This window comes from Thunnus thynnus, chromosome 19, assembly GCF_963924715.1.
Source record: "Thunnus thynnus chromosome 19, fThuThy2.1, whole genome shotgun sequence".
Classification (NCBI taxonomy): domain Eukaryota; kingdom Metazoa; phylum Chordata; class Actinopteri; order Scombriformes; family Scombridae; genus Thunnus; species Thunnus thynnus.
Genome location: NC_089535.1, coordinates 6,883,634 through 6,909,085, shown reverse-complemented (window position 1 = coordinate 6,909,085; position 25,452 = coordinate 6,883,634). Strand labels below are relative to the sequence as shown.

The window sequence follows — 25,452 nt, the reverse complement described above, 5'->3', positions numbered from 1 at the left end:
TCTGTCACAATGTGCTTGCTATTCCTTCCAGGAGAGGATTGATGCGTCTCCCGTCTGTGTGACTGACGGACTACATGAACGACTAAATGCGTGGCTCAGAGCTGTCTGGCAGCCGGGACCCCCACCACCACCACTCCCCCGTCCCCCTCCCCTCCCCTCTTGTGCAGGCAGAGGCTGCGTTCACACTGATGTCCTGGAGGCCTGTGAGGGAGGAACGAGGCCGGGGGCTGGCACTGTTCTCGTACGCCTACACCCCTGATGTAGATACACAGTACGCAAGCTGCTATTCTGAGGACTGGATATAATTTGGCGTGATGTTCTCATGGTATTAACTTGTAATCTTAATTAATTCATGAACATTTGGACACATTTCGGAAGCATGTGTGATGTTTCCAGCGATATATCTCACGGCAAGTGTGCAATTCCTGCTTAGTGATGCCCAGAAGGAGAAGAAAACAGATCCAGCCAAATTATTAAATTCAAAAATACACCTAATTTTTTTTTTCTATATTACATTTTCTAACACAGAACCAGAGTATGAAGCACCAGTTACACTGATTTTCTCTCTCTTTCAATAGTTCTTTCATATATTCCACTTTCTCTACTTGTGTTTGCTTTAAAAGCTTAGTCAGGCCAGTTCCTCGTTGGTGAAAGAAAAGGCTGATGCTGCCTTCTGCTGGTGATGTTTAGTACATCTACTGACTCATGAAAGCTGGAGAAGTAGTACAGGATGTAGATATAACAACGTATTGTGTAAGTTTCTCTGTTTTGTCCCAGTTGTTTAGTATTATAGTTCCAACTGAATGTTCATCACTTTTTGCTTGCTTGATTTTCTTTTTCTCCTCCTCACGGCTTTAAATGGTGAAAATTACATGTAAAATGTCTTTTTTTAGGGCGACACTGGACATGTAATACCTCCAATAAACAATAAACAGATCTTTGCAAAATATATGACAACTTATGTCCACGAAAAGTGAAGCATAGACAGCTTCAAAACAGCCAAATCTGACTTCTGCCACAGTCTTTTATGTCATTTGTTTGTCTTATTGAGCATTTTAGATCTTTTTTTTTCAAATGATAAACAAAACCAAGAGTCTAATTAGTGCTAAACACAAAGTACCACTGTTATTAATTTATTGTTATTGGTTTAGAATTGGACAATTTAAATATCTGACATTATGATGGTGCTAAATGGAAACTTAAGGGATCACCACTGTGATTACCATTCATCATGAGTGCAACATGAATGTAGGGCTGAAACTAATGATTATATTCTCAATTGATTATTAGTTTGGTCAATAAAACGCCCAAAGTGACGTCCTCGATGTCTTCTTTGTCCCGACCAACATCCACGACTCAAAGATATTCAGTTTATTGTCATAGAGGACAAAATAAACCAGAAAATATTCACATTTGAGAATCTGGAACTGGAGAATTTGGGCATTTTTTCTTAAAAAAAATGACTCAAATCAATTAATTAGTTATCAAAATAGTTGGCGAATCATTTTCTGTCAATCGACTGATCAATTAATGGACCAATTGTTGCAGCTCCACATGAATATTATGTCAATCCATCTACTAGTTGTTGAGATATTTCAGTCTAGAAGTGGTGGACTGAAAGACGTTCAGACTACACATGAAGAAGAAAATTCATCCAAAATATTTATACTTATTTTAATGAGAGGTTTATTTATCTTTGCCAATAAATAGACATTTTATCCATTGAATGTGTTTTATTTCCTTTATGCTTACATAGTAAAACACACAGGACAAGAAACATAAAGGTTTTTACACCTTGAGATTGTAAGAACGTTTTAATCAACAGATATTAAAATGTTCTTACTGGTTGTGTGATCTGTGTTGAGTAAAAATGTTTATGTCATATGTTATAAAAATATATATATATTTTTTTTCCAAAAATATGCTTCCTTTGTTTCTCTTTTATTTCCTTTATAGGTTTGATGTTGAATATTTAACTTTAAAGAAAAGGCTTTACGACTCAACCACTGACAAGATTGTCTAAAAAAATGCAGTTGATCAATAATATTCTTTATAATTCACATTGAGATTGATTATCCATACATTGCATAATATAAAATGGATATGAGTGAGTCTCATATGAGTCATATTAATTCATATCTGGAGTGCTTTAATGATAAACTGTCCCATAGAGGCAGTTAAAATCAATTATTGCAGGCGTTAACACTGATTACTGTATAATGAGGAGACTGAGCAGCTATCAGACGACTACCTGAAGGATTTCAACAGCTTTTGAGTGTTTTGTTTGGGTCGAGTCTGTCTTGTTACGACCTCCCTTCTCTGTCGCGCTCATTTTCTCACAATACTCCGGCTGACCGCTCTGCTGGTGGCCAAATTCAAAGCTAATCCTGAGCTCCCCCATCTGACAGCGAGGGAGGACGTCCGGGATCCACTCGATCACGAACGGACTCGCCTCCTTCTGATCTGCGGTGCCGGGTCCTGGCAGAGACATAAAAACAGGGCGATCTGTGATGAAACCTAACAAAGAAGTGATCTCACAGCGGTGCAGAAAGACTTCTCGGTGCTATCGTGGCTAAAAACCGTCACTCACCAACTTTGAGGAAGGTGCGGAGCTCCATCGGTCGTATAGCTTGTGGCCGATCTGTCCTGTATCCCTCGGGTAGCTCAGGTTCAGGTGGAGGTTCGGGACAACGGAAACGTGAGTAGGAGCCATCGACGTTCTTTACGAAACTCTGAGTAAGCTCCAGAGGCAACTGGTGGACGGACGGTGGGATGGAGAAGAGATAAAGAGGTAAGAAAAGGGTTTCAGTGACACGCAGAAGAAGATTCGTGAGAGAGACGGCGTTTACCTCGGCGGTGTCAAAGATGCGTTTGACCTGCATGAGATTAGTGATGTGCCAGGTGTACTTGGAGAAAGAGCCCAGAGGAAGACCATCATTTCTCACAAACGCTGAAAGAGAGAGAGAAAGTCCATATTTGTTTACATATTATCAGTTTAATGTACTTGTATCAATAGTAAAAGTCCTCATTCTGCAGCAAAAATGTCCCTGTGACTGATTTATGATTATATATTACATTATTAGATTGTTAATACTGATGCATCAAAACATAAATCCCCTTTCAAAGGGTCACCAGATAAATCTGAGGGGTCATGAGATGATTAATGGGAGACGTAAAGACGGAAAAAAACAAGTTTTGCTACAAAAATCTGTACTTATTTTTTTGGACATCTCTTAAATTTTTGCTGTTTTTGTGAAATATTCAATAATTTTGCAACTTTGGGGCTCAAACTGTTAAAATAAAACTATCTGAAAACTATGATAGGCATCTGAAATATGACTCAACTAGACACAACTTTCTTTATAAGAGGTCACAAGCTAAACAGGTTGGGAGCTACTGGTTTAATCTTTAACAATACTTTGTATTTAATAACCTTATTGTATGATTTTGTGTGTAAAATCTTAATCTGCAATGTTACTGTAGCTGTAAAATAAATGCAGTGGAGTAAAAAGTACGATAATAACCTCTGAAATGTAGTGAAGTAGGACTAAAGAGCAGCAAAAAAAGGAAAAATTAAAGTATGCAATGCTGATGCAATACAAACACCAGTAGTTCTGGTGATGTCGTCCCACCTGTGGTGAAGTTCGGCAGCCTCCTCTTCTTCGAGCCGAGCGACAGGCGATGCTGCAGAGCGTTGAAGAACTCCTGAGGAATGTGGTACACCAGAGGTTCTGGTTTCCCTGATGGAAAAACATCCACAACACCAACTTTTTACTTTTTACAACCACAACCAGAGCTGCATGACATGATAAAAAAAAAAACATATTGTGATTATTACATTAGTGTGAATGATCATTTTTGAATCACAATTTTCATTTTCAATGGAAAAAAACTATTAAAATCATTTTGGCGTGACATTTGTTGGGGTTTGTACCAAAGAAACATCTTTTTTTTAACATCTGGAGAACAAGACTTGTAGGCCAAAGCATCTCTGCAGAACTATAACGGTGTTTTGTCACATTTTACCTGCAACAAACTGCAGCTTCTGCGATTTGGATATTGCACTCGGCAAGATACTGATTAAGATAATATTTCAATTAATTGTTCAGCCCTAACCACAGCCATTCATCAGTGATATGTACTGTAATCAGCAACAATCCAGCAGTAGACCTGATGCTCACAGACGTCAACAGACTGCTCAGTAGAGTCAGAGAGTGACAGAAGTTTCTGCTCTGTAAGAAATTAAAAACTTATCTGTTCATCTTGAATGAAGGATTCTCCGTACGACTTTCTACTAACTTACTAACACTTTTCAAAGAGTTAATACATTGTAACAATTATCTGAATATTTTATAATACAAAACATTTAGTATTGTACTTTGGTATATCCGACGCCCATTTATAACATTTAAATCTTTAACCTCATTAACTCCACAGGACACCAGCATCTGCTAGTTTTCCCTCTCTCTCTTTCTTGCCTCGCTACGTCACACTCTTTATATCACAGTAATCAGAAAGACTTCTTGTTTACAAAAATATGGAGTCTCCAAATGTCCTTTCTGAATATCCGCCTGGACCTTTCCATGAAAAAATTGTACAATTGTCATCCTCTAATTTGTTGACAATCATAAAAACATAGAAAATCACCAGCCGTATCCTTTAACCCGCTCTTGAACTTGTATAAAAAAGTACAAAACACGCTTTAGATTTACCATCGAACTGGTAGTGCATCGTCTGGTGGATCCTCTCCGTGACACCCGCCAGCCACTGATGGAAGCCCATCGTCACCGTATGCTCGTCCACAACCTGCGTACTCCCTGAGACACGCAAACACACACACACATTAGAAGATCGAACAGCACGTCAAACTCTCATTCATTATTTCTTTGTTTTTCTAGGTGGAACACCCAGATATTTAGTCTTTGAAGAGGACATAACATGATCAAATCCAGGTCGTTATTTAGAATATGGAATAAATATAGAATATCTCTGCATGATTTACAGTTAAAAAAACTCCTTATTTATCTCATACTGGACGTTTATGCAGCCCCTCAGTTCAGCCTCTGTCTGAAACAGGCTGTTTTAGCTCTTTAGGGCTTCACTCATGATGAGCCCACTCTGCTCTGATTGGCCAGCAGCTCCGCAAGTAAACAAACTATGGTGGCCAGATTTAACTTCTTTTCCCTGTTTTTTACTCAAAATGGAAACTTCTCAACAATCTGATGTGAAATACGAGCGCGGACAACGTGAACAACTCATGGAACAACCACAGCAACAGACTACAAAACCGCCATTTTTTGGGCATGTACCAAGCCCCCACTAAGTGCTCCTGGCTTTGAAGTTAATTTGACATAGTGGCCAAACTGTGGAATAACAACTTCTGGGGCCATCATGTGAAGCCACTGATCCAAAAAAGCATTTTTCCCGCCCATGATCATTGGAAAATGAGCGGTAATGGTAAATACATTTTTCTGAACGTCACAACCCCCAACGAAATGATGCGTTTTATTATCAGAATTTGATCTATTCAGTCCAATAACATTTGAAAAAGTCCAAAAGAGCCGCCATGATTTGTGAGGAAGCTCACAGAAACATGGCAGACTTCTTTTGGCTTCATGCACCACTGAGCAACTTTCATAGGAATGAACGGGCAGTATCCAGCTCCTTAATACATCCATGGTGTTATCATGGGGAGGAAGTAGGAGTAATTTTGAAAACAGAGTATTCAGAGCAGGCTGAAACCCTGACTTTTGACTTGAAGGCAGCATTTTTGCATCTGTTCACCTTAAGATATCATATCGTAACATCATAACGGTATAAAATAACAGAAAATCACAAGAAACAACATGTTATGTCCTCTTTGAAAGGCCTGGGAATGTTTTGTGTGTCACAAATTAAGTGTTAAAATACTCGGGTTCTTTTGAGTAGTGGATCAGGATTAGTGCAGCAGGATTAGACAGAGGAATGATAGAGACAGAGACAGATGTCTAAGACGATGTAAAGCTCTTTAACACACAGACAGACAGATTTAAGCAGCAGTAATATGAAAAAGGCAGGGGACGTGGGCTCAGTAGTGAGACAGGCATGGAGGTAGCACCTGGAGCCTTCAGCCCACCGGCACCAGGGGCTTTCCTCTGACCGGCTTTCCTCACGCCGGACGCTGACGTGCCCTCTTTCGCCACCCCAGCGGGAGAGGCCACTGAGGGGGCTAACAGAGGCAGGAAATTAAAGAACGACAGGTTGGGAAAGATCAGATAGAAAGAGAAAGGACAATGGAAGATTCAGACAAACATGCTTTGGAGAATCATCCTGCATTAATGAGAGATAAAATGCTTTGTAGTAAATCTTTCATTATGATGAATATTATCATGAAACCACCAGAAAGAGATTCATCCAGGCGAAGTTTCTTTGCTTTGTGGTGAGAGTTGACGGGGTCGGCCTGCTGCAGAGGCTTCTCACTGGGACTTATTATTCTAAGGGTAGCATTTTGCTGCACACCTGAAAGACAAAACATAGAGAAAGACACTCTAAGCAACAAGCCATATAAACCAAATTATATATTAAAGGGGCATTCCACTTTTTTTAAGCATTAAAAGAGTACTCCAAAGATTTAGCATTGCACTCCTACAAGACTGTCGGACTCATTATGGACAGTTTAAAAGCAAAAAGACTCAAAATCGAGGCAGCAGAACCAGAGATATTATCTTTTTACTGGTGCCTACATTACCCACAATGCAACTTTACTACCAATTGTTTATCAGAGATCCAGATGTGTATAGCTAGTAGCAGCTAATGTAGCCTAAAACTGCAAACCTCAAGCACAGATGAGGTCTGGTAACCTCACTTCATTCTTTTTTTTGTTTCCTAACTTGTAGTCTTCAGCCCCAACTGACGCTGACTCAAGTGACATCACTTGAGGCAATTTATGGAGCCACAAAAGGCTTTTTTCCACATGGCAGTAGTATTCCCCAACACCTGGAAACACACTTTGATGTGGAAAAATCTGTGGAGTTCCCCTTTAAGATCAGTTAACTTGTCGTTGAGAGAACAACAGCTTGTGAAAACAGTTGTATGACGCCGTCTGTGGCTCTGAAGGCGACTTTCGAACGTTTGGAAAAATAGCCCTGATGATGTCATTGTGATGTCATCAGGGTTATTCAGCTTGAACTTGGAGGCAATGCATTTTAAACAAAAAGTCTGCTTTCACAGAGTGGAGTTTGAAAAATATGAGTATTTAACAGGCATTGGCAGTGTAGCAAAGAATGCTATTGAGTTGCATTGTGGGAAATGTAGGATCAAATGTGACATGTGTCCTGTGCCATTTTATCCAACTGATGGTCAGCTAAAAGAAGGAACTTATCCTCTGGGAAATTGAACAGATGAAACAACTGATTGATTGATCAAAAATTGACATTTAGTTTGTTGCTGCCCTGAACTCAGTCTCTGCTGCTTCAATATTGACCACACTTCTTCTCTCACAAGTCCCCCAACTTCATGGAGGTGCAATACTAAATCCCTTTAACATAAAGTGAAAACTGGACTCGGTTACGGTACCACTGGGCGTGTAGTTGATAAACGCTGCAAACTCTGCAGCCAGTTTCTCATCGCTTGCAAAGGCACACACGCAGGCGTAGAAGTGAAGGCAGGGTTGTGATGCGACCGAGCCAGGAGGAGGATGAGAGTTGTTGGATCCGCCTGCCCCGTCAGCGCCGGGTTTACCTCGTCTGCTGCTGACCTGGCAGGCGCAGTGAAAAACGGCGTGTTGCTGCTGCGCCTCTCTGCTTCTCCTCTCACTCTTTGAGACCTCAGACAGTCCGCCTGCACCGACGGTGAGATGCAACAGGCCCAGAGGATGCTGGGAGTCTGTGTGACACTTCACCACCAGCGTGTCTTTGGAGACGCGCTGCACCAGGGGCCCCGGAGACTCCGTGGCGAGCCCCCACAGCTCCTCCCTGGCTTGCATGGAGGCCTGCAAACCCTCCAGGACAGAGCTCTTTAAGGTCAGCGGGTTGGCACAGCTCCGACACTCTATGGCTTGCTTGATGTGGATGCAGAGGCTGTCGGAGGACTGTTTGGAGTTGGCGACCGCTGACTCTGACTCGCCCTGATTCGACCTTTGACCGTGTTTGCAAGAAGGCAAAAAGCAGCGGCCCAGGTTGATGCGGGTCAGCAAGGTGGCTCCGTCGCCGGTCGCTATAGCCGTATCAGTGGGGACGAGTTCAACGAAGCCCAGCTGCGTAGCCGTGGCTCCTCTTCCTCTGTGACACACAGAAAACACCTGCACGCCTCCGCTTGAGCCGCCGCCCAGGACTCCCCCTCCCTCTCGCTCTTTCCCACCTCTCTCCTCGCTGTCTATTATCACTCTCACCACCTCCACCACTCCCTTCTTGCTGTTCCTACCGCCCCCGGCCGAAGCATTTCTGAGGGATATCCCGCACGCCTTGTTCTTGCAGCTGAGCCCGCGGGTGCCGTTGTAGACGCCACACTGGGGACACTTGCGAATGCCCCGCAGAGTGGCCCTCCCCAGGTTGGAGAGGAAGGCGGGAGTGGTGGAGGTGGGCTTTCTGCTGTCTCGCTGTTTTGCTGCTAAGTTGGCCTGGGCGGTTGTCGTCTGCGGAGTGGAGGGTGACACCACGCTCGACGAGGAGGTCACTGTTATTTCAGTCTCCATTTTGGGGCCCTCTGTCATAAGCTGGAGGTCAAGGGACTCAAACCTTGACAGAGATGAGAAAGTAAACATAGAAAGTAGGTACAAATTACATGAAAATAGTAAAAATAATCATAAAAATAAAATGCTATTAGTTATTTAACAAAATAAAATCACATTATTAAACTTTACTAAAATTCTCACGTCTCCTTTAGTTATTTTTAAAAACAATATGACACTATTATAACAGTTTAAATGCTTTGTAACTGCATCCTGCTTCAAACGTAGCGTGCATCTTTTTTTTAAACACCACCTGGCTCACACATGATGTTACTGCGTGTTTGTTGTTTTTTTAAGCACAAAATGTTTAAACTACCTGTGTTGAGCTTCTCTTTGGTTAAATTCAGCTCTGCTCTGGCCTCCAAAAACGTCTCGACCGTCGCCATTCCTCCTTACATCCCGACCGCCGCATTGCGCCTGTAACGACACTCTCTATTGGTCGGAGCGGGATCACGTGGGGAAACAGGGGGCGGCCTCTCCACGCAGCGCTGAATCATGGGAGATGTAGTTTATGTAAAGAAACTCGTCCCACAGCGGTTGCCAACCTTTTTTCATCAAGGGGCCCTTATTTTTAGACTCAACTGAAGACCCTTGACGAACTGACATATTTTATTGATGTTTCATATTATATTTAATGCATAATAATAACAGTGCAGAACATTAATAACTGTAAAGTTAAACCAACTAGTGAACTTTATACCTGCAGGATGTTTGTGTAAAAATGGCAGTTTGGATAACACTGTGATGCATTACAGATGAATTCTTTTTTATATTTTTAGAAACTTTTGATACATTTCTATACTATTATTATTATTATTATTATTGTTATTATTATTATTATTATTATTATTATTATTATTATTATTATTATTATTATTATTATTATTATTATTATTATTAACTATCAGACATAATTTTTTTAAAAATTACCCAGGTTGGGAACCAGTGCTGTAAATTACGTTTCAGGTGTTTTCTTGTTAATGTTGGCCTTAACAAAAGCAACAAACATTTTAAAAAACACTTTGCCTAGGCAGATTAAAATGTGTCAACTTCCACTCTATCTTTATTTATATCTATCTAATCAGGGACATAGCCAGGATTTTAGAAATACTACCACATCCCCCAATTCTGACACCAACATTTTTTGTATTTTTATTTTTACTTTTCCATCTCCATTTTTTTTCTACATTTATTCAGTCAAATGTTCAGTTATATTTTCTGTAAGTTTTAGGGATGCAAATAACGATTGATGTTACAAATAATGTTTTTATTGACGTTTTAATAAGTCTATTAAATGTCAGAAAAGTAAATACTCTCATTGGAGAAGCTGCAAACAGCAAATGATTGTAATTTTTTTTTTTCTAAAATGCCGAAACTATTATCTGATTATCTAAATAGTTTAAGATTAGTTTTCAGTCTATCAACAACAGGCCACATTAACCCGCCGAGGCCCCTAGGACAAGAATGAGCTGTGGTTTTTCGGTGTATTTAGTAAAACCCACCTAAAACAATAAAGACCAATCAGAGCTGGATTTTTAACACAGGGACCTTCTACAAGATGGGCCTTCATTGTAAGGCCCTTCATTTTATATTGGTACAAAAAAACTTATATAACCACAAACTATTTATCACCTACCAGTACCACCCAGGAGCCTTCTGGCCCCCTGAAGGTTTGGGGGCCGCAGAGAAGTTACCAACTTTCCCCTGTTAGTAACCCAGCCTTGTTAACTGAGGCTGCAACCCCTTTATTTTCATGGCAGATTCATCTATCAAATGTTTTGTTAATTGTATATAAAATGTCAGAAAATAGTCAATTTAAATTTATAATGACATAACAAAAAAAGCAGGACATCTCCACATTTAAGATACTAGAAACAAGCTAATTTTGGGCATTTTTTCTTGTAGTTTAATAAGTTTAAGTTTAATAATTGTCTGTGTATCATTTCAGTTCTACAATAAACTTTTCCTGTGAATGAATAAATGTCCAGGAAATGTCCTAGGAAATTACAGCCCCATAAAATAGCATTACAGTTTTATATCCTAACATTGAAGGTGTAAATGCTGCTTCAAAGCCCACTCCACACTGCCAGGAAGTAAATTCTAGTGGACAAATACTGAATCTTGTATTTATTTCACAAATAAATGTGAATGGCTGCAATTACCAACATTATGCATTAGACTTGTTCAAATAAAATTTGAACATTATGCATTAGTCTAATGCATAATGTTGGTAACTGCAGCCCTGCATTTAATGATGCAGGTGTTTTCTTGTCCACTTATTGTGTAGTCGAGTAATTGTGCATTGTACTAAATAATCTATGAATCATTTAAGTCACAAAATAAACATTCTTTGGTTCAGCTTCTCAAATTTGAAGATTTGCTGCTTTTCTTTGTCATATATGACAGTAAACTGAATGCGTTTTGATTTTGGACTGTTGGTCAGAGCATCTTTAGGACGTCATCTTGGCCTTCATAAAATCTTGACATTTTTTCATTAAATAATTGAATTCAGAAAAAAAAATTGGCAAATAAATCTACAATGAAAACATTTATTGTATGCATTGTAGGCCTCTACTTTAATATTGGAAATGATATGTGACTCAGCAACTTTAAGACAGCAGGAAGAGGACAGAAGAATGAAGACATTTCTGTATTTTTTGTTAAATCCTCCATTCTCTGTGCTGCATGTTTTAAATGGTTTTAAAGATGCAAACAGTGTAAATGTGAGCCGTTTTAAGCATCAGCATTTTAATGGGACAAAGCAAAAACACAAACCATGTTACTGAAGCATCAACAGAACTTCCCTTGCCAAAACATAGGTTGAAAACATTCTTAGGCACCGCCTACTCTTTGATGATTTTTGGTTAAATTAAAAAAAAAAAAAAAAGTAACTCGCTGATAATAAGGCAACACAATGGATTTTTCAACTATATTAAAATGATGGTGGCCACAGTGCAAAAATTTTATCCTTATGAGGTTGTTTTTCCTTTATCAGTAAAAACAATTATTTAGGTTTAAAACAGAATAACTTAAATCATGAATTACTTGTAGATCTAAATAATTTTGCATTGCATAGCAACGCTGCTTCTGGAAGAATAAAATGATGCACTGTCTCTACTGTACATGGACCAGCACTGGACAGGGATGCTACCGTCAAACAGCTGTTTTTTTTTTTCTTGAATCCATTTCCACCAACCAGAGGCGAACACGCTTCCTTAATTAACATGTCGTCTTTATACAGATTCAGAACAAGTGAACAGACTGTTTGGTTATTTACATAAAACAGACTTCCAAATGAAATTACAAAAGAAAGTGGAATGCAAAAAACATAAAAAAAAAAAAAACCTAGTATTTCAATTTTTTTGTGAAAAGATAACTTTAAGTAATTGTGCAATATTTGTCTGCCTGTAAGTAAGATAAGAGTGGCAGTAATCCCTGCAATTGGTTTTTATTTGAGATATTGAAAATCTAATTTAAAAAATAAAGTTGACAGTTGACAGCCACTTAATGTTTTTATAAACAAACATAAAAGATCTCACATGTCACATGATTCTATGGTGTCACTGCAACATTTCTTTATAAGACAGTCCCGAAATGAAACACACAAAAAAAAAAAAAAGGCAAAAAAGCTCTTTATACAATGTCAGCATTTTTAAAGTTGCTCAAAACAAAAAAAGAAAATGACACTTTGTCTATTTTATCTGTAGCAAAAAAAAAAAAAAAGAAAGAAAAAGAAAAAAGAAATATTGGCGTAGTCCTTTCTGTTTAAGGGGAAGATGATCTGGACAGTCTTGTGTGTAAAAGCATCAGTTCATGCACACACGTTAAGCACACACATTTCTGATCCAACAGACTGGAGTTCTCCGTCTGTTCAGTCCGTTCTGTGAGATTAGTGAAGGAGCGCTCAAAAATGTACTTGTTGTTGTTGTTGTTGTTGTTTTGTGGGTTTCCCGCTTTCCCTCAACCTGCCTACTTGTACTCAGTGTTTTCCTACATTTCACAGAATGACTTTGACAACACCCTGAGAACTTTCTTGGACTCATATTTCACTTTAAGTAATAGGTGGACAGAATAATGGGAGGAAAATATAAAAAAAAAAATAAAAAAAAAAAAAAATTTGCGCGCCCCTTACTCAATACACGCAATGCATGACTATGGACTATTGAGTACTTTCAGAGGCAGAGTTGGAAGCCTCTTCTTCCTGTGTGACTTGTTGATTATTGGTATAAAAGTCTGCCCTTCCTCTTTGGCTCTGAGGGGCTGAAAAACAAAACCCAGTGTTTTTATTATATATATTTAATTAGTCGACCGTTTCTTCCTTTTAAACTAAACCGTAGCTGTGCTAGAAATATCTTGACACGTCATATAATTTACATTTGGCCAGTTATCTGCAGGCTTTAGAAAAATACACCAAATAATAAAAATGGGCCCAGGAATGAAAGGTGCATTAGCAGTAGCTGTTCTAACAGTGTTTAAGTGTTCTGGAGTGGACTGTTTTCTTTACACTTGCAGATTTGGGCAGTGGGTGAGGTTATGGGCTGGTATGATTGATCAAATGGCAAACCAGCCTCCCTAACAAGAGTATAATTTTTGTGTGTTGACAGAGAGAGCGCATATGATGCACTCCTTTCTCCAGCAGTGTCATCCTTGTGGCCTCAGAGGCTTAGAGAGGGCTACAGTGCGGCCAGTGATCAGTGGGTGTGGTAGCCGGCGGTGCCCATGCCAGCCTGGTTGGTTAGCACCGTCCCGTTGACGCCCTGTCCGGGCTCCACCATGCCTCCGTTGCTCACGGCGCCCACGCCTGTCCATCCGGCTCCAGCATGTAGATGACTGAAAACATCAGGCAGAGACGATACAGTTACACGAGTGGAGTCAGACTAAGAGACGAAGCAGAGCAAAGCATTTACATTTACACGTCCTGGAGCGGATAACTAATAGATTTAAACAAAAAGAAACGTTTAAATGCGTCCATGATGCATTGAGACTGATTAACTGAACTGTTAAAGCTCCAACTGGAGGAGATTTGAGACACATTCAAGCCAGATGATGTAAAGGTGTAAATGCGTCCGTCTCAAAAACTCTTCTGTGACACTTGAGCCCCTTTAACCTTTTAGCACTTTTTTGATTGTTGCACTACTTTCTTGTTGTTTATGGTATTTCTTATGCACTTCCAGTTGTTTCTTACTTAAAAAAACTAAATAAAACAAAGAAGTCTTCTGTCTAGTGCTCCCTCATTGCACTGCTATCTGGTCAGCTACTTGAGAATTTGCACTACAGCTCTTCTGACTGACTGTCCTCTAAAGCTTGATTGTCCTTCCTCACTTGTAAGTCGCTCTGGATAAAAACGCCCAAGGACAAAATGTAAATGTCTCCACAAGATGAATCTTTACTCCTCAAAAATGTCACTACAGCAATCTGTGGAAAAAAACCCTCTACAGGATCTGTCCCGTGTGATAACGGCAGCTGCCGTTGATCCCTCCTGTCTCATTAAAAAGTGACAGGAAATTGCAGCTCCAGCAGCTCATACGGAGGCCGTGCTGAGCTGCAGAAACTTTTATCTGATTCCTGATCCGTGGAACCGCTGAATGATCCGTGTGGGTGAGGGAGCGACATTAACGAGAAGCCATGAGGACGATACAGATTTTGTTTTGCTTGTAGTTCATAAATATGATTCATCAATGTGACTTGGAAATCAGATTTGAGATCCGGCCAACAGAGACACATACGTGGCAGGATGTGGAAATCTGAGATGTGGAGCAAACAGTAATAATAAGCTGCAGCGACTAACATTTCGACATAACGAGTACTCTGATGAAGACATGCTTTATGTTGTTATAACATTAGTTGCTCTCATCTTTCCACATCCTGCTTCAGTTGTCCTGTCAGTTGAAGCATTAGTTTGAGCTTTAATTGGCTGATGCAGACACTCATACATCTTTATTACACATATATGTGGCTACATGTGAATGAAAGTGTCTTAAATAGCATCTGGATTTTATCTGGATAGAAGCTTAAAATGAAAAGAGGGAGAGCAAAGGATAAATAGGTTAAGAAAGGGGGAAAGAAACTGATAGATGCATGAAAAATACCTACATTTTCAAGAAAGGACGTCCAATAGAAGTATTTCACATGTCTGATAAGCAAACTGGGAAACATGACGTCACGTTCACACTCACTTGTAGCCCTGCTGATCCCAGGTCTGTCCATAGACTCCATAGCTCGGCATCTGCCATCCATTGGGCACGTACTGACCAATCTGCTGCGTGTTGCTGTACCACTGACCCCACTGGCTGTAGGGCTGCGCTGCGAAGCTCACCGTGTTCTGCTGACACACACAATCATATTTTAAGAGGCAGAATATCACGTTGCACCTGCAGCGTGCAGCAGCAGCAGAGTTAGGATCTCGCAGTCGAATGAAGAGACACTACAGCTGCACTGCTGATAATCCTGGTACATACCTGTGGCATCTGTACCTGCTGTATGGGGCTGACCATGTCTGTTGTTTCTTTGCCCCAGTAACACTTAACGACATAGCCCTCTATGGATGTGCCATTGACAGAGACGATGGCATGAGCTGCTGCCTCATGAGAGTTGAACCTGAAAACAGAAGAAAAGCTTAGACATTTGTGACAATAAAGCCTTTATAGTGTTAAATAAATGGTCAATTTCAGTGTTCTTACCTCACAAACGAGTAGCCTTTGTCTGGGAAAACACGGATTTCCATTATTTGGCCGAAAGGTGAGAAGGTCTGTCTCATAATTTGCTCTGCGGACAAGAAAACCAGCGTTAATATTTACATAATGTGTGAGAGATGCTTCTATAACTGCAGTTTAACCTTGAGGACGAACCGTGACTCACCTGTGAGACCTGCTGTGACGCCTCCGCAGTAGACGGTGCAGTTGCTGGGGCTGGACTGGTTCACCACCTCGTCGAAAGATAGCTGCTTGGTATTGGTTGCTAAAAAGAAAAAGATAAGAGCAAGTTTTATTCAGTTTGTTCCCTTTTGTCCTCAGAATATTTATCTTAATCTCTTGACATACAACTGCCTGCCTCTACTGCACTGTACTGACCAAAAAAAAGATGTCTGGTGATGAATTAAGGATCAAATATATACATTTCATGCTTTTGGAAACTATGTGTTGGCTTTTAAGGTGTGTATTTGTCCTGTGAGACTGTCATGCACAGAGGAGAACAATCATAAAACAGGAAACATGAGTATTGACCTTTAACTGTCTTTAACTTGTCTGTAAATATATAAAAAATATTTTCACATTGCAGCAAAACTATGACGAACAGTTTTATAAATATGACTTTGGCATCTTTTCACTGTTAAAGGGAAACTTCGGTATTTTCAACCTGGACTTTCCCATCATTTTGTGTCTGAATGACTAATGGGGACAACCGGTATTAAGCAAGAGCCCTGCAGCAGAATATTTTGTTGATTTTGGCAACAACTCAACTCTCGCAAAGGTTTCAGAATGAAACTTTTCCTTCAGCGAAACTTGATTAGACAATAAAAAAACTGGATCGAGCGAAAGGTAAAGAAAGACGTTTTATTTCTCTGTAGGGCCCTTTTCATAATATTCCTGCACTTCCTGCTATGACAAGACAGAAATATGTGCAGTGAAAAGAGGCCTGACAATTTTTTTTGAAGTTTCTAATTTAGGTAAAATCTCCCCCTTCTAGATTTACTGACTGTTAAAACAAACAATCAATCTTTAATTCACTTCCTGTGAACTCACTTTCATTCGTAGTTTTAGGAGCAGGCTTCCTTGTGGCCCAGTTGGTCCTGATCTGCCGCCCCCCCAACCACTGTCCTCCCATCTGCTGTATGGCGTTCTCTGCATCCTGATTACAGAGAGGAAACAAACAAAGTCCTGAGTCACCAAAAACCAAAATATAAAAAAAACCCCCCTAAATCTCAACAAGTCAACAATCACAACCTGCTCATGTTTTTCTCAGTCCTCTCACACATGTGCACTACTGGCACACTTACCCATTTGTTGAAGAAGGAGACAAAGCCATAGCCTTTAGATTTACCTGTGGCCATGTCTTTCACCACTCGACAATCACTGTGGACAAACGACCAACGGTTAGTCAAGAAAAATGCATTTAATGATATTATTACATTTATTATATTAAGCAAGATATGGAGGAGTTTAACAGGAGGCAGTATGTTTTAATGATGCTAAATCTAAGGATCTGACTCCATTTACTTTATATTCTACATTTCATTTTTGTCTAAAAAAAATCCCCTGAAAAGACCAATGAGTTGTTATCATCTACTAATGAGTATTTTCTGTGTATCCGAAGCCTGATGTATCTTATTCCAGAGACACAGACGTCCATTATGTTGTCCAAAAAACACACAAATGAGTCACACGCCGGTGCGCCGGGTGACATTTTCCTTCGTTATGCTGAACATGGGCGCTGTGGTTTTATTTTCAGTCGAATCCGACATGCATCGTCCCGCTGACATAAATATTCACTGGAGCACCAAATGTGGATTATAGTCCCCGACGAATGAATAAATGAATGAAACCTTTTATTGGCCCGAGGGGAATTTGCTTTTGCACAGAGAGCACAAGAGGACATAAAAAAATATCAACAACCAAACAAAACAAGCACACAGCACATAACAAAACATAAGCATAATAAAAAACATCATAAAAAGCATTATTTTGGGATAAAAGACATGAGGTGCCAAATTCAGACCAAAAGCTCGTTAAGCAGCTGAACGCTTCGTGGGACAAAAGGATGTGACGCCTCTTTTAGTCCACAATCCTGGACACGCTGTACCTTCAGCCTGAAGGTAGAAGTGCATATTCAGACCATAAAGGATGCAGTGGGTCCGCTATGGTCTTGTGAGCTAAATTCATAGTGTACCGGTGCGTCATGTAATACTGCACATTTGTTCCCCGGTTATCTTGCCACCCAGTTTAACAAACCCGGTCCAGTTTGTTCTGGTTATGTATGGACAACGCTCCTCCACAACACGGGATACAAAAGGTCAATATACTCTGAATGAAGGTCTTGTTAAACAGTGTCAGCATAGTTCTGTCCACAGTTTCCTTAAAAAGTAGAGACGCCGTTGAGCCTTTGCAACCCCGGCGTCGGTGTTAGCATTCCATGTCAGTTTACTATCAATAACAGTGCCCAGGTACTTATATACTCCTGTACACTTACGATGGTTATGTTGTTCATGATTAAAGGGCACAGAGAGGAGTTTCTTCTGAAATTAATGAGAATTTCTTTAGTTTTCTTTGTGTTTAAAGTCACCAGTTGTAGAAGTGGTTCATCTCAGCTCTATAACTGGTCTGACTGTCAATTAGAAGGCCTATCAAAGCTGCATCATCTGCAAATTTTATTATAGTACAATTATCCAGATGATATCACTTGGTACACAATGTGAGAGGACATAACCTTGTGGTACCCCAGTTTGACTGCCGATGACAGATGACTGTCCTCCATGGATGTGGACATATTGAAGTTAATGCTACTGGTCTAAAATCATTTAATTCAGAGGGATTTGTCTTTTTAGGTAGTGGGATTATTATAGACGTTTTATATGACCTCTGAATTACTTGTGAGTCCAGTGGATAACTGCTCACAACACTTCCCTTGTGTATTCCCATCCGTTCCATCAGGACTGGTGGGTTTCCCAGTATTTATCTAAGAGAGGGTGCGTCACACTTCCCCTGAAGTTACACATATTGGCGTACCACCATCTTTCCAGTCCCCCTTGGTCTAGAATTGGGACGGTCTATCAGTCTCATAATGTGCAAAAAAGCAATTTAAGTTATTGGCAAACTGCTGTTTGTGCAGACTCGGCCCGCTGTGAGGTCAAGCCAACCATTGTCTTTATTCCGCTCCACACCTCCCTTACGTCGTCGTTCTTGAGTAGCTGCTCCACTTTATCTTTGTTCCCTCTTTACTTGGTTTATTTGTGTCTGTATTTCTCCCTGAATCAGTTTTCCTGTTCGTTCATTTTAAATACCTGTTGTTCTTCATTTAGAAGCTTTTTGATAAAGACTGGGCATTTAAAATGAATAACTTCTACTACTTCTGATAAAAATGCATATTTACTATTTACAGTACCCAGTTGTTTAAGGAAATTACTAAATATTTATTTAAATATGAATCTATATATTTGAGACGTGTTTTTAAAGATTTGCATCTTCAGTAGGAACCTTGCAGAATATCGAGAGAGGGACTAGCTATGTTTGTTTTGGTCTTTTCATGGGATTTGTTGACAGTAAGAAAAAAAAACCCCATAATTGCACACTCCAAATATCATGAGGATACACTTACGATATTTTCCCAAACGGAGCAAAAGCTGCTTTTATGTCATCTGTGGTAATTTCAGGACTTAGATCCCCAACAAAGACATGGAAGTGACCTAAAAAAAAACAAACATTCACATTACAGTTCATAAAAAACAAGTCATTTAACACGATAAAAACAATTCTTAGGATACTGATGGGTCACATTTATGAGTCATTAAGATATGGTCAAAACATTTTCCATCCAATCAATCAGAACGGCAGCATGTGTTTAGTGAGACCACATTTTCCGAGAAGAAAAGAAAAGAAAAAAAAAAACAAAAACATGTAGCCTTGTGATATTATTTTTACTATTTAAGACAAACTACTCACTGCTTGTGTCTTTCTTTTGGCTGGTTGGCGTCGTGGCCCAGTTGACCTTGACCTCCTGCAAGAGAGACAGACGTAGAGAGCGAGGAAGAGGAAAAAAAAAAGGTGAGAAGTGAAGAACAATTGCAAAAGGGAGGAAGGTGCTTTTTTTTTCTTTTGATTAGAGGTCTTTGTCACACACCAGTTTTACTTCTATTGTCACATTTTGTGATTGAGAACTTCTTTTTTTTATTTTTTAAATAAGGAGGCCTCTGTATGCCAGCAGTACAAATCGATTCATCCATTGTTATTATCTAATTTTACATACCTTTGCATACATTTAATACACAGTAAAATACAGTGGAGAATATAAAGGGATATCAAGATTTCACCTTCACAATGAGGAACATTTCAGTCTCAGTCTAGTACAAATTTGGAGCAAAACTGTAGGAAGTAAGGTCCAAATAACAAGGGACTTACAAACAAGTGATTTTTACGAACTTGTTATACTCCTCAAATGGTCCTTCAATACCTGTTGAGGATAAAATATTTTCAACTGAATGTATTTTTCTGGAAGTTGCTCTTATGTGGATTCTATGTGGAAATAACTTTGCAAAATAACACAGCAAGTAAAGACGGAGGGGAGGGGGGGGGGGACAGAAGAGCATTAATTAAAAAAGTAGATCAAAGAACGTTAACATGTAGCATGATTACACAGCAGGGCCACATTAAAGTCATTCATACACAGATGGAAACTCACTATTAGGAAAATCTTCATTAGAAAACAGAGACAGCATGGAGCATGAAGTGACAAAAAAAACAAAAACAAACCCAAACAGCATTTTATTTACACCTGCAAATGCACAATGTAATTCACACTGACTTGTCAGTTACCTTTATTAAAATCCTGCATGTAAAGTTTATGATATTCAGTGTGTTTGTTGAAACTGTGTGCACTATGAAAACCACATCTGGCCGATGGAAAGTCAAATAATTGAGGTTTTTTTTACAATGATTTCAAAACCTAACTGGTCAAATTGGTCTGAAATTAAAAATAAATTGGCTGAATAATAGAAAACTTGATCATAAAAAGATTAATCTGCAACTATTTTGATTACAAACTAATAGTTTTTGTTGTTTTTTTTTTTAAAGTAAAAATGCCAAAAAGTGACTGGCTCCAGATGCTCCAATGTTTTTAGACTGTTGGTTGGATAAAATAAGATACTTGAATATTTCTGTATGTATGTAACTTTGGCTTTTTCAATGTTTTCTGACTATTAATGAGGAAAATAATAATAATAATAATCATTAGTTGCAACCCTACTGAAGTCTGATAGATTGATTTTTATATTTTAAAAGAGAGAAAACGCAGTACAGAAAATGTTTAAACATTTGATCTACATTAGAGCACAAACTAATCCGATATTATGAGACTATTGTGATATTACAACAATCAATACTTTTGACGTTTTCATAGCTTCTGTGGCGACGCCAAACTGAAGCACTGGTCTAAATTACAAATCATATTACATTTAATAATCTGCGTCAGTCTGAATGCTCTCATGAGGAGTCCTACACTGACTTTGCTTTTTTTAATTCCTATTTCTGAGTAATATGAAAAAGGAAAAAATACATTTTCACAATCTTTTAGCCTCTTTAACCTGCATAACTGTGAAACGGAAAAACCCATCAAGCGGCAGACTTTGCTACACCAATCTAGTAATTTATAGACTGATTACTTTGGTTACCATTACGGCTTTCGTGTTTTGAATACATGGCAATGACTCGATGTTCTATATACTGATTTGTGTTAATACCACAGCACGAAACGAGGAAAACAATTACAAAGCGATAACCTAACACTTAAAGACATTTTGCTTTTAGCATTCTTATACTTCCCAGCAGTAAGATTACAAAGATCAGTGTCTGGCGTTCCCACCCGGTCATTTTAAATTGTGCACAGATGAAAAATGTGCACAGGGGAATAAAACAAATTAAGTGAAGTGGAGCAGGAGCAGGAAAAGGGCAGTAAGATAAGGTTTTAACAAGATTCAAGTTTTTCCAGCTGTTTTCATTTCGACCCTGCCCACCCAGCCTTGCCCTAAGTTGACTCACCCAGGAGATATGATAGCTTACCTTACCCAGTATTTTCCGACCATTCATGGCTGCAATTGTGGCAGTGGCATGTCTATGCTCATAGAACTCCACAAAGCAGTACGGGTCATGACCTGCTGTCTGAAGTGGACAAGAAACACAAGTGTTAAGTCAATGTGGCTGTTAAGAAGTTTCTTCCCCCAGGCCTTGGTAAATGTAATGATGTCATCATTTAGCATTAATAAAAAAGGGGAGGTCATGATACTATTGGACAAAATTAGCGGTGAATCGACAGGATGAAGATCAGAAGAGGTGAGTAAGCGACTAGACCTGGACTGGGTTGCAGCAGCTGTTCGTAAATCCATCACTAAGTTTGTGCGTAAAGTCCCTTTTAAATCCTTAATAGAGCTGCAACGATTAGTCAGATTAGGCAAGTTAATTGGCAACTATTCTGATAACCAATCAAGCAAAATCATTAAAAACAGACGAGTCCAGCTTCTCAAATGTGAGAATTTGATGCTTTTCTTGATATTGTCATTATAGTAAATTTAATATTTTAGGGTTTCTGACTGTTTGTTGGACAAAACAAGACGTCAACATGTGCTTTAGGACATTGTGATGGACAATTTTTTGCTGTTTTTGCTGCTGAATAATCGGGTAAATAATCAGCAGATTAGTCGATCATGAAAACAATCGTTGGCGGCAGCCCTGGTTCTTAGTAACTACTAACTATTTTCAAACTGGTGATTTATTAAATCAGGTTGCACCATTAAAAATTAAGAAATGTCTCATCTAGTAAACACTTTGGTAATGTGTAAATCAGTTGCTAGGAAAACATCCGTAGAGCTGTCCAACAAAAGACAACAGACTATGTAAGAACAGCACAAAATGTAACATAACTTCCAAAAAATAACAGTCTTGGGGGGCAAAAGATAAACTTAACTGTTAATCCTTTGTGAATGTAGGTATTAGTTTATTTATATCTGCATACCTGAAGAAATATGTGTGTTTTAGAGCTAGTTTTATTTATGCAGTTCACGGTGAAAAGGAAATATCTGATTAAGTAACTAATCAACGTTATTTGGTCATTGAATGTGATGTTATTGGCATAATGTTTAATAATTTGAGGTATATTGTGTCTTTCTGTGAAACGTAAAGTGTCAGATCAGATATGTTGACCAATATTCTATATTATCTCTTTTACTCTTCAGTCTAAACGGGTCATAAATTAGCAAGTTAACAATAGTTTTGTTGGTTAATTTGTGTAAATATTTAGCAACAATTAATCACTACAGAAGAACTAGTTTGTGTGGTGTGACCGGTTTTAATTTAACGATGTGTAAATCTCCACTTGACCTAGAATAAACAGTTATAACGAGGCCAAGTTTAAACTTGTGAACAGCTGGTGCAACCGGCAGATAACAGGAGAGGAGAGCAAGGTGTTGATCTATGAATTCTCAGGAAGAACACTGTTATACAATAGTTGATTACATTTTACTGCCAAAGAGGCATGCTGTGGCCAAAGTATTTGCTCAAGTAAGAGTGCAACAGCAACACTGAGTGAAGAAGATGACTAATGAACTCACATCTACTATCATTTTACAGCTCTTGCAGGGTCCAATCTGGCCAAACAACTCCAAGATGAGGGCTTCTGTCACGTCCCGAGACAGATTCCCCACATACCTGCACACACACACACAAAGACAGATAACAGACCAGCAGTACCAATTACTGATTAGTTTCTACAAGGTGCTACAGAGTGACATGTTATGTTTTTGTGTGTGCTGAAGCAGAGGCAAGACTTCTCTCCAGCTACTACTATGGTTGAAAATCCATATTTAGATGTTCAGGCTGCTCTTCTTCTTCGTTGGTCTCCACTATAATACAACCTGCTGCTGTTGTTGTCCAGCAGAGCCGTTAAAATTTCTCCAGGACAGTTGTGGCATTTGGGAACGCAACAAAAAGCAGTGTGTAGTCGGGGTCACATTTCAGATGTCTGTGAGTTGTTAACAGCTCCACCAAATAGTGATTTTTCCCTCTAGACTTCTCACATGCTTTCATTTCAATAAATGTTCAAATTATCCAATATTTCAGCAAAAATCAAAGACTAGAGCAAAAGTCCAAAAACTGAAAACAGATTTGTGTATCAGAACTTTGTTTTTTCTTCTTTTCTCTCCCATTAATCATCTCATGACCTCTCAGATTTATCTGATGACCCTTGGGAGGGGCCCGACCCCTAGGTTGGGAATCACTGGACTAAACTAGCTAACTGTATATTAAGTAGTTCAAACCAGCTCCACCTCCAGCAGCTACAACAGTAACATGCTGCTTGTCATAAATAATAATATATCAGTCAGAGGGACCAAACAATTACTTTTACTACAATAATTTAACTACATTTTGCTGCTAATAGTCATGTACTTTTACTTAAAAGTAGAATTTTTACTAGTAATGGAGTATTTTTACATTGCTGTGTTTGTACTTTTACTTAAGTAAAGGATCTAAATACTTCTTCCACCACTGAATAACTCAGATACTTGAACCAGGCAACTTGCAGATTTCATGTCAGAAGTGGTCAGGATTTGGGATAAAGCCAGCAGGGGGTCCACCTTTGGGATCCAAGTAAATGCAAAGTCTCAAGACAATGAAATCTGAGGGCTGCTGATCCCCAATGATCCTGTACTCTGCATTTATTAGTCAGCTCTTCAGCCACAACATAAAGAGTGTAGCTAGGCATAGGAAACATTGTTGAAATCTCAGCTACTGACCTTGTTTTACCTTACTGGTGGCTTTAAATAGCATCCAGCTAATCTTACCCAGGTAATAAAGATAACCTATTTTCAACATTTGCAGTAGCTTTAAGTTATGTTCATATTTAAGGAGGTTGCTGCTAATAAAACTTCAAAAAAATCTGTACATACATAGGCCTAATGATTTCTCTCGCCCCCAATATACATGCTTTTCTCAGGAGGAGGGTTATGGAGGTAACGGCAAACCAAACTCCATTGAAAAAAACGGTAATTTCATTTCTCTACTGTTTTTTCTCCTGTTTGTCGTCAAACATTCTGGCGGAGTAGAAACGTGGCTGATACATTTGACTTCTCTGTTTCACTCGGCATACACAAAACACACAAAAACAAGTGTTTTAGTAATGTTTCGTCTTTGGGAAACGACGCGTAGATGTTGAGATTTTTCTGGAATTAGCGAGCTAACGTTAGCGCCGCTCGGTTGATTTAACCAGTAGTTAAGATTATTACGACTGAAAACATGTCTTTACTTTTATCCAGGTCGTGTTACGTTTAGTTTACAGAAAGCCTGCATAAACACGCAATGTAAATGATTGTTTTCTAGCGCAGTTCTTTTGTATCAACCGTCTTCACAGCAGAGAAAGAAGCGTTTTTGTAATTGAAGTAACGTTAAGGAGCTGCCGTTATGTGACGAAATTCAAGCTAGCGGTAACGCAGACACACACTTACAGGGTTTTGGGCTGGTCATCGTCCATTCTGCTTAACTTGCTGGCCGAGAACAAGTCGCAACCCTGAGAGCAAATCCACGACTGTCGCGGGCAGCTGCCGGTGACACTGTCAAGTTATTTTATTGCGCAGTATGAAGTGATTTGCCACCGCTGTTAGCTCCAGAGTGAACAATGGGCAGCCGACAAAGATGGCGGAGCGACCGGGGCCGACACGCATGCGCAATAGTTCAGCCAAAGGCAATTTCTGGGCAATCTTATTGCAAAACACTGACAGCTGGAAATTACAATACATCACATTTAATAAACCACATATACAGTGATGGGAAGTGACTAAGTACATTTACTCGAATGTGAGGTACTTGCACTTTACTTGAGTATTCCCATTTTATGCTACTTTATACTTCCACTCCACTACATTTCAGAGGGAAATATTGTACTTTCTACTCCACTATATTTATTTGACCGCTTTACTTGCTTTTCAGATGAAGATTTGACACAATGGATAATATAACAAGCTTTTAAAATACAACACATTGTTAAAGATG

At 39.2% G+C, this 25,452-nt stretch overlaps 2 protein-coding genes across 6 annotated transcripts; both read right to left on the bottom strand.

The window, feature by feature from the left end:
- Positions 1-1,669: 1,669 nt before the first annotated feature.
- Positions 1,670-9,143, bottom strand: c19h2orf42 (chromosome 19 C2orf42 homolog). Of its 2 annotated transcripts, XM_067574490.1 has the most exons (9): positions 9,024-9,143; positions 7,555-8,714; positions 6,379-6,498; positions 6,098-6,208; positions 4,713-4,817; positions 3,633-3,740; positions 2,850-2,950; positions 2,591-2,753; positions 1,670-2,478 (listed from the first exon to the last, which is right to left on the bottom strand). In XM_067574490.1, exons 2-9 carry the CDS (start codon positions 8,687-8,689, stop codon positions 2,240-2,242), a joined length of 2,082 nt encoding a protein of 693 aa, XP_067430591.1. In that variant the 5' UTR covers positions 8,690-8,714; positions 9,024-9,143; the 3' UTR covers positions 1,670-2,239. The 2 variants fall into 2 exon arrangements, with proteins under 2 accessions (XP_067430591.1, XP_067430592.1); XM_067574491.1 differs by lacking the exon at positions 6,098-6,208.
- Positions 9,144-11,434: 2,291 nt separating this feature from the next.
- On the bottom strand, positions 11,435-25,107 carry LOC137170655 (cytotoxic granule associated RNA binding protein TIA1-like). 4 transcript variants are annotated; one of them, XM_067574162.1, is made up of 12 exons: positions 24,909-25,107; positions 23,019-23,115; positions 21,475-21,573; positions 19,363-19,417; positions 19,019-19,106; positions 16,704-16,779; positions 16,450-16,555; positions 15,566-15,664; positions 15,388-15,472; positions 15,166-15,304; positions 14,884-15,032; positions 11,435-13,537 (listed from the first exon to the last, which is right to left on the bottom strand). In XM_067574162.1, exons 1-12 carry the CDS (start codon positions 24,932-24,934, stop codon positions 13,399-13,401), a joined length of 1,158 nt encoding a protein of 385 aa, XP_067430263.1. In that variant the 5' UTR covers positions 24,935-25,107; the 3' UTR covers positions 11,435-13,398. The 4 variants fall into 4 exon arrangements, with proteins under 4 accessions (XP_067430263.1, XP_067430264.1, XP_067430266.1 ...); XM_067574163.1 differs by having other exon boundaries at positions 14,884-15,029; XM_067574165.1 differs by lacking the exon at positions 24,909-25,107 and having other exon boundaries at positions 21,480-21,573.
- Between the last annotated feature and the right edge of the window lie 345 nt (positions 25,108-25,452).